The sequence below is a fragment of the Silene latifolia genome, chromosome Y (assembly GCF_048544455.1).
Source record: "Silene latifolia isolate original U9 population chromosome Y, ASM4854445v1, whole genome shotgun sequence".
Classification (NCBI taxonomy): domain Eukaryota; kingdom Viridiplantae; phylum Streptophyta; class Magnoliopsida; order Caryophyllales; family Caryophyllaceae; genus Silene; species Silene latifolia.
Window position 1 is genome coordinate 61,291,297 of NC_133538.1, and position 13,402 is coordinate 61,304,698.

Sequence of the window (13,402 nt, forward strand, 5' to 3'; positions counted from 1 at the left end):
CACTTAAAATGAATTTAAATAAAGTTGATGGGATCTTCCTCTAAAATGGAAATTGAGATTAGTCTTTATAAGGGCAAACATCTATGAATCCCTTCTTCGTCGGTAGGCCTAATATGACCCCTTCTACGTTGGGTAAGTAGTTGTGTTGACTTAGTTTACCTCAACATCATAGTCCGAAGAGTTTCTCGTGATTATGATGGACTAAAGATAGTATTTACAGAAATTTATCGACCAAGAATTCTAACGGTAGAATTAGCTAAAAGGTTAGCTTATCAATTTACAAAGAATTGAGTCTTGGGGTCATTTATATAATTCTTGAGGGAGGTCAATTGTATAATCGTTTTTGAGTCTTCGCGTTATGACATTAGTTCATTAGACTTAAAATAAAAACGATGCATATGCTTATTATTTTATTCTTCTTTCGCAGTGTAGAACACGTTTATTATCAATAATACTGTTACAACAAATGGCTGGAAATAACGCAATCCCAATGCCTAGTGCCACACTAGATCGTTCGTCCTGGCTTAAAATGTTCATGGACCAAATGAATCACTCCACTCGACTAAAGAATGATGGGTCCAATTTTGCGACGGGAGGCGGCACTACGGAATGCTGCCACTGCTGACGGTAAGCTCAGGTACTTAACTGAGCCAATACCAGTCAACCTAGGTCCCAATGCAGGAGCCAACGAGTCACTCGCTTATAGTGATTTCGTTATCGAAGCGGGTGCGATAAAGAACGTACTCATCTTTGCAATGGAAACCAATTTGCAGAGACGCTTCATTGCCCAAGGTGCAAACAAGATTTTCACCACGCTCACTAACGAGTTCTCAAAGGCACCGAGAATCGTTACATATGAGCATACCTGTCGCTTCTTTGTTGCGAAACTCCAGAAGGGCCAACCGGTTAGCCCACACATTCTTCACATGATTGAGAATGTCGAGAAACTGGAGGCACTGAATTGTAAAATCAGTGAGAGCATTGTCATTGACGGAATGCTTCATTCTCTTCACGATGGTTTTACCCTTTTCAGGGCGAACTACTATATGAAAGGGGTATGGTTGGGCCGGAAGTGGTGCGAGCTGTCCTTGCTATTCTACGGGGGGAGCGGTCTCCGAGGGATATTAACAAAACAAACATTGTTCTTATCCCAAAGAAAAAGGCCCCAGATAAAATCCGGGACTTTAGACCGATTAGTCTTTGTAATGTGGTGTATAAATTGGTCTCGAAAGTTCTTTCGAACCGCCTGAAGCAGTTCCTGGGGGACATTGTCTTGGAAAATCAAGGGGCGTTTACTCCGGGAGAGCCATCTCGGATAACGTTATTATCGCTTTTGAATTTTTTCATTCCATGAAGGGTTCGAGACAAACAGAGAGGCACATGGCTATTAAATTGGACATGGCAAAGGCGTATGACAGAGTTGAGTGGCGTTTCCTTAATAGGGTTCTTCGTGTTATGGGGTTCGATAGAAGATGGATAAACCGTGTAATGGCCTGCGTGACCACGGTTTCATTTTCTGTTCTGATCAACGGGAATCCTTCCCGTGCTTTCTGACTGACTAGGGGTTTGCGTCAAGGTGATCCTCTTTGCCCTTTTTTGTTTATTCTATGTGCGGAAGTATTATCTGACCTGATGCATTGGGCTGTTGAGGATGGAGTTCTTCATGGGGTCCGTGTCTCGGCTGGGGCACCTGAAATTTCTCATTTACTATTCGCGGATGATAGCATTTTCTTTACTAGAGCCACGGAGGAGGAAGCTGATGTTGTGAGCAATATTTTGCGACGATACGAATATGCTTCTGGGCAGCTGGTAAATTTGGATAAGCCTACCATCTCTTTTAGTAAGGGTGTGCCAAGAACGAAGAGGAGTAACCTGGCGACACGATTGGGCATTATTGAGGTCGAGGAGCAGGAGAGATACTTGGGGTTGCCTACGGTGGTGGGGCGGTCTAAGAAAGTGCTCACTAATATTCTGCGTGACAAACTAAGCAAAAGGTTGGAAGGTTGGCGTGGAAAAATCTTGTCTAGGGCTGGTAAGGAGGTTCTTTTAAAGGCAGTGGCAAATTCACTCCCTACCTATGTTATGAGTATTTTTAAAATTCCCGTCAATTTTTTTGAGGAACTTTGTTCTATGATGTCACGTTTCTGGTGGTGGCACGAGGAGGGGAAGAGGGGTATCAATTGGGTGTCGTGGAGAAAGTTGTGCCAGCCTAAGGGTATGAGTGGGATAGGTTTCCGCGACTTCAAGCTGTTTAACCTTGCGTTACTAAGTAAACAATCTTGGAGGCTTACAACGGAGACGGAGAGCTTATGGGCTCGAGTTATACAGGCTCGATATTACCCGAATGGTGACTTTTTGTCGTCCAATATTGGTAACCATCCTAGCTATACTTGGAGGGGTATCCATGAGGCTAGAGGAGTGCTCGACCTTGGTCTTAGACGGTGAATAGGCGATGGACTCTCAACCCGTGTGTGGGGTGATGCCTGGGTCGTGACGAATCAGATGGGGAGGGTCATTACGCCACAACTCCCGGGGCAAGAAGGCTTGTTGGTTGCGGATTTGATGAGTGACGGGGTAGGGCATGGAATGAGCAGCTGATCGACAACATTTTCCTGGATTTTGATGGGAAAAGGATTAAGAATATTAGGCTAGGTGAGAATGCAGTCCATGATGATTGGTTTTGGAGTGCGGCGAAGGATGGGGTGTTTATTGTCCGTTCGGCCTATCGACTCATGGCGAGTGGGTGCGAGTTTCTGAAAGTGGGGGTGCTTCAAATTGGGAGAGGGAGAAATGTTTATGGAGTAGGCTCTAGAAGATCCCGGTTTGTCCTCGAGTGAAACTCTTCTTTTGGCAACTGTGCAGCGAAGCCTTAGCGACAAGAGTGAACATAGCTACTCGAGTTCGAGGTGAGTCTTCTTTTTGTTCTTTTTGTAACTCTTCTTTTGAGTCGAGTCTTCATCTTTTTCGGGTTTGTGGGGTTGCTCAACGGGTTTGGGAAGGGCTTAATTTGGCAGGGGACAAGGAGGAAGCTGTTGGAGGGAGTGTGAGAGATTGGATTGAGACACGATGGAAGGAATTTGGGGGGCTGGAATGTGGGTGGTTCATGGTGGGTTGTTGGGCTTTATGGGAACATCGCAACAAGGTTATTTTTGAGGCACGAGAGGTGGACCCAAGTTGTGTGGTGAAGCGGGTACGAGACGTTATAGAGGAGATAGAGGGAGGGGGATATGTGCGACATCACATGAGGGAGAAGGGTGAAATGGGGAGTAAGGTGAGTGCACTTGAGTGAAACCTTGTGGGAAATAATCTGTATACTTCCCTTTATATTGAAGGATTATAACGAATTTAACAGTGATGATCAATAGTCATAAACAAAATACATAAACAAAGTATAAAGGATTCAGAATTAACCTTCGGTCCTAGCAAAATTGGCCTAAGAACAATATCAAAATTGATATTCGCCTATCAGTTGCACCCAAGACGATATGAGATATGCCCTATTGATTGTGCTAGAATCGATCTAAAATTTTCTGTAAATTTTAGTTGTTTTGTGTTTTTTTTGATGAGAGAGGAGGCTAGGTCAAGAAAAAGAATTAGGGTAGAATGATTCTCTCCCTTTCTTTCTTATACTGACCGGAATTTGGAGTCAATTAGGAAAGAATAAATCTTTCCTAATTTCGGCCCAACTGATCGAAATAAGGAGTATATTCTCCTTATTTTTGGTCTTTCCAAAAATATATAAAATGTGTTAAATTGTCATCTAGTGAGGATCGAACCCATGACCTCTTGGTATGTGTACCCTCACTATTACCACTATGACACATTCATCTTGTTGATATTAAATATAACTGATTATATTTAATTACGAATTAACAGATTAATTCGTCCAAGCTAACATTACATATATTTAATTAAATATAACTTATTATATTTAATTTACGAATTGACAGTTAATTCGTCTAAACTAATATTATTTAATTTTCATTAAATAATTATCTCATCAACACATTGACTAACTATTTTGTCTTATTGGGCATCAATGCGATTATATTTCTATAACCACATTTCTCAAACACATCCTATAGGTGTGACCTTTAGGGACCAGTTGATCACCGCCATCTGTATGATAATAACGTCAAACTTTCTAGCAAGCCAACCGTTATTAGGTAAACGTTAATCAACTGATTAAATATACGAAGTATACCCTTGTGAACCTGTAAGAGATTTACAGATGTTATCAGACTAATTTGTGGAGGACACAAGCTCCAACAAACTCCCACTTGTCCTCACAAGTGTATGTGCGATAACCGATTCTCATATCCTATAAAATTTCTCCCACTCAATGTAAAACAATTTGCAAATCCGAATTCACAAAGGTCGTATTTTACAAGCGATCAATATCAAGAGTGGTTTCCCCGACTAGAGAGTAACTTAACTGATAAACGAATCAACATTCGAGCATGGCCATGCATTTCAGTTACAACTCCTCGAGTGGCCCTGAGAAATAACTATACCTGATAAGGATTGGATATTTTCCTCAACTCGAATCCTGCAGATGTAAGCACAGTATGAAATGACCCAGAAAAAATCTACTTAGCCTCCAGTTACGGCAGACCGTGAGAAAGAAACCAAAGTCACCCAAAAACTGCCTTAATCTCAAGAGACAGTCGATAGTCAAAAGAATCGACTCTAGGAACACAATGGATGTCCTATCCACGACCTGGCACTGAATGTTATTAAACATTTAGGACTCCATTACGTTGTCACAAAAAGTTGTCCTACGAGGTATCGTCATAACCTCGTATCTTTGATCGATCAGTCAACCGTTTGACTTATGGCTCGTTGAACCCACCATCAATCGACTGTACAATATAATATCCGGAGTTATCAGCTCACATTAACGATTACGGACCAAAACAAAATATAATGGAATTCAGTCCACTTTGTGGCGTTCAATGTTGTCAGTACAATCCACATGAAAAACAAAATATTATATATAAAACGATGAAGTTATAAATACTATATGAAAAAGATAATGTATCAAATCCATAATCAAGTACTACAACTCAGGAACATGTTTAATTCCCATGGAATTGACATGCCCTACATGCTTATCATAATTCAACGGTTTGGTGAGAGGATCCGCGATGTTATCATCCGTCGCAATCTTGTCAATCACTATCTCTTCTTGCTCCACGTAATCACGGATCAGGTGAGCTTTCCGAAGTACATGTCTAGATTTGTTGCTAGACTTTGGCTCCTTAGCCTGGAAGATGGCACCTCTATTGTCACAATAGATGGTGATCGGGTCATTCGAACTAGGAACTACCGAAAGCCCTTGTAAGAATTGACGCATCCATATCGCTTCCTTTGCTGCCTCCGAAGCGGATAGTACTCGGATTCAGTAGTAGAATCTTCTACAACACTCTGTTTGGAACTCTTCCAGCTGACCGCAACACCATTAAGAGTGAAGACGAACCCGGACTGAGATTTTGAATCATCTCGATCCGTTTGGAAGCTAGCATCTGCGTAACCGATTGCGCATAGCTTAGTATCGCCTCCATAAGTCAATACCCAATCCTTAGTCCTCCGTAGGTACTTGAGGATATTTTTTACTGCTATCCAGTGTGTTTCACCTGGAGTATTTTGGTACCGACTCGTCATACTCAATGCATATGCCACGTCTGGACGTGTGCATATCATGGCATACATGATCGATCCTATTGCAGATGCATAAGGAACACGACTCATGCGCTCAATCCCTTCAGGCGTCGTGGGTGACTAAGACTTGCTCAACTGCATCCCAGTCGTCATAGGAAGGTTCCCCTTCTTGGAGTTGGTCATGCTGAACGTCTCAAGAACCTTATCCAAATAAGACTCATGACTAAGTGATAACGTCCGTCGTGATCTATCTCGGTAGATACGGATTCCCAAAATGCGCTGTGCCTCACCCAGATCTTTCAGCTGGAAATGGTTCTTCAACCATTCTTTTAACCGAAGATAGGAGAGGAATGTCATTCCCAATCAAGAGTATGTCATCGACATACAATATCAAGAATAGAATCTTGCTCCCACTCGACTTGATATATAAGCATGGTTCCTCGACCAATCGAGTGAAGCCATACTCTTTTATCACTTGGTCGAAACGATGATTCCAACTCCGAGAAGCTTACTTAAGTCCATAAATGGAACGTTTCAGCTTGCATACTTTATTAGGATGCTCAGGATCTATGAAACCTTCGGGTTGCACCATGTACAACTCTTCCTCCAAATAACCATTTAAGAAGGCGGTTTTCACATTCATTTGCCAAATTTCATAATCATGAAATGCGGCAATCGCTAAGATTATCCGAATGGAACGTAGCATGACTACAAGTGCAAAAATCTCATCATAATACAATCCGTGCACTTGAGTGAAACCTTTTGCCACAAGTCGTGCCTTATAGATATCTGGTTGCGCGTCTACAGAACGCTTTATTTTGTAAAGCTATTTGCACTGTAGAGGTTTTACCTTATTAGGTAAATCAACTAGATCCCATACGTTATTCTTATACATGGAGGCCATCTCGGATTGCATGGCTTCAAGCCATAGCTTTGAGTCGGAACAGGCCATAGCACCTTTATATGTTGTGGGTTCATTACTTTCCAGAAGTAAAACGTCATTCTCCTCGACCATACCAATGTATTTGTCCGGAGGATGAGAGTCTCTACCTGACCTCCTAGGTTCCTCAGGAATATTAACCGTATCATCAGTTGAAGGTACAGCTTCCTCCATCTGGTCCTCGGTTGTTGGTTCTGGAATCTCCGACAGCTCGAAGGTTCTATTACTCGACTTGTTCTCGAGAAATTCTTTCTCTAAGAACGTCGCACTAGCCGCAACAAAAACTCGATGTTCGGTAGGCGAATAGAAGTAATGACCAAATGTTCCTTTTGGATAACCTATAAAGTATGTCTTGACCGATCGCGGGCCGAGCTTATCCTCGTGTCTCCACTTGACATAAGCCTCGCAGCCCCAAACCCGAATAAAGGACAAGTTAGGTACCGTTCCCTTCCACATTTCATATGGAGTCTTGTCGACTGACTTTAGACGGACTTCGGTTAAGTATAAGAGCAAAATGACAAAAGAGCATAACTCCATAATGAATCAGGCACTACGGTGTGACTCATCATGGATCGAACCATATCAAGTAAGGTTCGATTTCTCCGTTCGGACACACCATTCAATTGAGGTGTTCCAGGTGGAGTTAACTGAAAAATGATTCCACAGTTTTTCAGGTGTTGATCAAACTCATTTGAAAGATATTCGCCACCCCGATCTGAACGGAGTGCTTTAATCTTTCTACCCAGTTGGTTCTGTACCCTATTCTGGTATTCCTTGAATTTCTCAAAGGACTCACTTTTATGCTTCATTAAGTAGATATATCCGTATCTACTCAAATCGTCCGTGAAAGTGATAAAATATCTATAGCCATCTCTAGCGGTAATTGACATAGGTCCACATACGTCCGTATGTATGAGTCCTAATAGGTCATTAGTGCGCATTCCAACACTTTTGAAGGAAATTCGAGTCATCTTGCCAATGAGACATGATTCACACGTGCCATATGTAGAAAAATCGAATGCGGGAATAGTCCCATTATCGACGAGTTTCTTCACGCGTTTCTCATTTATGTGTCCCATTCGACAATGCCATAGATAGGTTTGATCTTTGTCACCAACCTTTAATTTTTTATTATTCATGTGTAATACTTCCGTGGTTTGATCTAAGATATAAATTCCATTCATGGAAACTGCTTTGCCATAAATCATTTCATTAAAAGAGAAAATACAACTATTATCCTTTATTGAAAATGTAAAACCGTCTTTAGCAAGTACGGAAACAGATATAATGTTCTTAGATAAACTGGGTACATAGTAACAGTTATTTAAAAATAACTCAAAACCACTAGGGAGTTGGATTACATATGTTCCCTTCGAGGCAGCAGCAACTCGTGCTCCATTCCCGACTCGCAGGTCCACATTACCTTTTTCGAGAGGTATTATGTTCTTTAGGCCCTGCAAATGATTACACAGATGAGAACCACACCCAGTATCTAGTACCCGAGTTCCGAAACTTGCATGGTTAATCTCAATCATATGAATATAAGATGACATACCAACAGGAACGACGCGGCCTGCCTTGATGTCCTCACGGTAGACGGGACAGTTCCTCCTCCAATGTCCAGTCTTGTGACAATGGTGGCACTCTATGTCACCACCCTTGCTCTTTGTCTTGCCCTGTGAGCCACTAGTCTCACCAGGTGCACTCTTACCGTTTCCTGGCTTCTTAAACTTTGGCTTACCTACAGCTAGGTCGCCATGAGCCTTGCCCTTACCTTTACCCTTGTTATAAATCGTGAGAACATCCTGCTTCATGCTCCCACTCAATTTCATATCCTACTCGGTCTGTACGAGAAGGGAGTGTAGCTCATGAGGAATCTTTTTCAAGTCATTCATGTAGTAGTTCGCCCTGAAAAGGGCAAAATCATCGTGAAGAGAATGAAGCATTCGGTCAATGACAATGCTCTCACTGATTTTACAATTCAGTGCCTCCAGCTTCTCGACATTCTCAATCATGTGTAGAATGTGTGGGCTAACCGGTTGGCCCTTCTGGAGTTTCGCATCAAAGAAGCGACAGGTATGCTCATATGTAATGATTCTCGGTGCCTTTGAGAACTCATTAGTGAGCGTGGTGAAAATCTTGTTTGCACCTTGGGCAATGAAGCGTCTCTGCAAATTGGTTTTCATTGCAAAGATGAGTACGTTCTTTATTGCACCCGCTTCCATAACGAAATCACTATAAGCGAGTGACTCGTTGGCTCCTGCATTGGGGCCTGGGTTGACCGGTATTGGCTCAGTTAAGTACCTGAGCTTACCGTCAGCAATGGCAGAATTCCGTAGTGCCGCCTCCCAGTCCTCAAAGTTGGACCCATCATTCTTCAGCCGCGTGGACTGATTCATTTGGTCCATGAACACTTTTAGCCAGAAAGAACGATCTAGTATGGCACTAGGCATTGAGATTGCGTTATTTCCAGCCATTTGTTGTAACAGTATTATCGAAAATAATCGTGTTCTACACTGCGAAAGAAGAATAAAATAATAAGCATGTGCATCGTTTTGATTTTAAGTCTAATGAACTAATGTCATAACGCGAAGACTCAAAACATTTATACAATTGACCTCCCTCAAGAATTATATAAATGATCCCAAGACTCAATTCTCTGTAAATTGATAAGCTAACCTTTTAGCTAATTCTACCGTTAGAATTCTTGGTCGATAAATTTCTGTAAATATTATCTTTAGTCCACCATAATCACGAGAAACTCTTCGGATTATGATGTTGAGGTAAACTAAGTCAACACAACTACTTACCCAACGTAGAAGGGGTCATATTAGGCCTACCGACGAAGAAGGGATTCATAGATGTTTGCCCTTATAAAGACTAATCTCAATTTCCGTTTTAGAGGAAGATCCCATCAGCTTTATTTTAATTCATTTTAAGTGAACTATAATCTAGCATGCGAGAATGAATAAACTAAGGTGATGACTTAAAGACCGTGACATCTGCATGTCCATGAAAACTAACATACAACCTATATGAGTCAATTTTCATGCATTTTAGTAGTAGGTGGTTTGGTTTTAGGCGGAATATGATGCATAAAACTAACATGTGAATGAAAAGCAATAAGAATGAAAACGTAAAAACAAAGAAAAGTCCTAGTGTGGCCTATCCTATCAAAATGAACAATAAATACAAGTTTGGAATCCATCCTTGGACCCGAGAAGCTTGTCTTGATGTTCCATCTTGATCCGTGTAGCGGGAGTGAGCTCCAATCTCCATCTTTAGTCTTCTTTGAAATTACAATAAATAAAATTACATAATTGACCTATTTATTACATTCTAATTTCAAAACCCAAAACTAAAATAAAGGAGATTCGAGATCTCATAATTACATAAAAAATCATGTTTCCTTCATTACGAAAACATAATTTGACTAAGGCCACACTAAGTATTACAATTTACAACCGATTGCAAAATTAAATACGTAAATAAAATTCATTCATTCGATTCATTCAACAAAATTAAAAAGCATCAACTAAAATAAATTAAATATACATGACACAATTCCTTAATTATGTTGATTAATTTATCCAAACCACCTATTTAAATTAAATTAAGTGATAATTCCGCAATTAATCACATTAATTTCATTCTTAATCCATATTAAACTGGTCATATGAATTCTATCCGTCAAAATTTTAAACTGCTTTAAAATAACTCGGTATCTTTAAATTGTGAACCGTTTCACAATAACTAATTGGCCAAAAACAAAAAATAAAACTTTTATTTTCTTTGTTTGGTCTCGGCAAAACCAAGCGAACAAGGTAATTTTTTTTTTTTTATTGAAACCCAGCTCACGGCTGGAAAAATAAAAACTGCCCAAAAAAAAAATTATACGACATTTGGGCAAAAAACAAAAAAAAATTTCCCTTTTTTTTTGATTCGGCAATTTTAAAAAAATAACCCAAAACCAGTTTTTTTTTTTTCACGGCAACCCTAAAAAAATTTGAGCCGTCAAAATTATTTTCCTTTTGCGGCATAAAGCCCTAATACAAAGATTGACGAAGAACAAAGTTTACAGTTGCTAATGAAGATGGTTTAGCAAATGAATTAACAAAGATGATTAATCTTATATGCTAAAACTATATAGCAAAAACAAGTTCTTGTATCATCAACATGACGATTATATTTGTATTTTAACTTAAATCTGCATTAAATCAAAATCTACCAATTCTTCATATGATGATTTTAACTGATTAAAACAATGATATGATATAAGGAAATTGGAAATAAATCATCAAGCAAAAGAAAAACGAAAGAAAAAAAACAGGCCGAATTAAGAAAACTCACGGCCAAAAAAAAATTTCAGCCGAAAAAAAAAAACTTTTCTCGGAAATATGTCAATGTTTACATACAAAATTTATGAAAATCATCAAAATCAAAATTTGTGGCCTAGTGCTCTGATACCACTTGTGGGAAATAATCTGTATACTTCCCCCACGGTGTGTATGGGTGATTATAATGAGATTTTGTTTTCCACAGAGATGAAAGGGGGCAGTCGGCCCCAATGGTAGATGAATAATTTTAGAGCAGCGGTCGATGATTGCCAGCTTTGCGACGTTCCTTGGGTAGGGTATAATTTTTCCTTTGATAACGGACTAGCGGGTGAGGCGAATAGACAGAGTATGTTAGATAGAGCTCTTTGCATGGCTACTTGGCTTGATTTGTTCCCTTATGCTCGAATTCATTACCTTGATCATGAATGGTCGGACCATGCCCAGATCAAACTTATTCTGAACACGAAGGAGATGGGGGAGGCTCAAGCGCGTCCTTTTCGATTTGAACAAATTTGGGTTGGTGAGGAGGGGAGTGAGGAAGTCGTGGAGAGGGGTATGGCGAGAGGAAGAGGGGACCTGGTGGCAATTTTAGACAAGTGTGCGCGTGAGCTAAGGGGATGGTAGAAGCTAAACATTAATAAGATAGGTAGGGAGCTGGATAAAAAAAAGGAAGCAGTTGGCACAGCTCAATGAAGGGGATCGATCCGAGGCTAATGTGCAGCGGAGAAGACAGCTTGTTGCGAAAATTTCTACTCTACGTCATCAGGAGGAGTAATATTTGAGACAAAGGTCGAGGGCTCTGTGGCTTAAGGATGGGGATCGTAATACCAAATTCTTTCATACTCGTGCTGGGGAGCGAAAAAGGAAAAATTTCATTACGAGGCTTGTTGATGATAGTGGAGTCTAACGGGTGAGGCTGTGACAGCCGTAGCTCAAGAGTACTTTCAAAGCTTATTCACCTCATCGAATCCTACCAACTTTGACGAGGTCTTGCAGGGGATTAGTGGCCATGTGTCGTAAGTGATGAATGAAGGCTTACGGCGGGAATACAGTGAGGATGAAGTGCTTGATGCTTTGAACCAGATGCAACCATTAAAGGCGCCGGGTCCAGATGGTATGAATGGCTTGTTTTACCAACTTATTGGGGTATGGTTGGGCCGGAAGTGGTGCGAGCTATTCTTGCTATTCTACGGGGGGAGCGGTCACCGAGAGATATTAACAAAACAAACATTGTTCTTATCCCAAAGAAAAAGGCCCCGGATAAAATCCGGGACTTTTGACCGATTAGTCTTTGTAATGTGGTGTATAAATTGGTCTCGAAAGTTCTTTCGAACCGCCTGAAGCAGTTCCTGGGGGACATTGTCTTGGAAAATCAAGGGGCGTTTACTCCGGGGAGAGCCATCTCGGATAACGTTCATCTCGCTTTTGAATTTTTTCATTCCATGAAGGGTTCGAGACAAACAGAGTGGCATATGGCTATTAAATTGGACATGGCAAAGGCGTATGACAGAGTTGAGTGGCGTTTCCTTAATAGGGTTCTTCGTGTTATGGGGTTCGATAGAAGATGGATAAACCGTGTAATGGCCTGCGTGACCACGGTTTCATTTTCTGTTCTGATCAACGGGAATCCTTCCCGTGCTTTCTGACCGACTAGGGGTTTGCGTCAAGGTGATCCTCTTTGCCCTTATTTGTTTATTCTATGTACGGAAGTATTATCTGACCTGATGCGTTAGGCTGTTGAGGATGGAGTTCTTCATGGGGTCCGTGTCTCGGCTGGGGCACCTGAAATTTCTCATTTACTATTCGCGGATGATAGCATTTTCTTTACTAGAGCCACGGAGGAGGAAGTTGATGTTGTGAGCAATATTTTGCGACGATACGAATATGCTTCTGGGCAGCTGGTAAATTTGGATAAGACTACCATGTCTTTTAGTAAGGGTGTGCCAAGAACGAAGAGGAGTAACCTGGCGACACGATTGGGCATTATTGAGGTCGAGGAGCAGGAGAGATACTTGGGGTTGCCTACGGTGGTGGGGCGGTCTAAGAAAGTGCTCACTAATATTCCGCGTGACAAACTAAGCAAAAGGTTGGAAGGTTGGCGTGGAAAAATCTTGTCTAGGGCTGGTAAGGAGGTTCTTTTAAAGGCAGTGGCAAATTCACTCCCTACCTATGTTATGAGTATTTTTAAAATTCCCGTCAATTTTTGTGAGGAACTTTGTTCTATGATGTCACGTTTCTGGTGGTGGCACGAGGAGGGGAAGAGGGGTATCAATTGGGTGTCGTGGAGAAAGTTGTGCCAGCCTAAGTGTATGAGTGGGATGGGTTTCCGCAACTTCAAGCTGTTTAACCTTGAGTTACTAAGTAAACAATCTTGGAGGCTTACAACGGAGACGGAGAGCTTATGGGCCCGAGTTATAAAGGCTCGATATTAACCGAATGGTGACTTTTTGTCGTCCAATATTGG

At 41.1% G+C, this 13,402-nt stretch overlaps 1 protein-coding gene across 1 annotated transcript; it reads left to right on the plus strand.

The window, feature by feature from the left end:
• Positions 1 to 11,961: 11,961 nt before the first annotated feature.
• LOC141628177 (uncharacterized) lies at positions 11,962 to 13,370 on the plus strand. Its single transcript, XM_074441348.1, has 3 exons — positions 11,962 to 12,084; positions 12,387 to 12,515; positions 12,672 to 13,370. The coding sequence occupies exons 1-3, from the start codon at positions 11,962 to 11,964 to the stop codon at positions 13,368 to 13,370; spliced, it is 951 nt and encodes a 316-aa protein (XP_074297449.1).
• Positions 13,371 to 13,402: the final 32 nt, after the last annotated feature.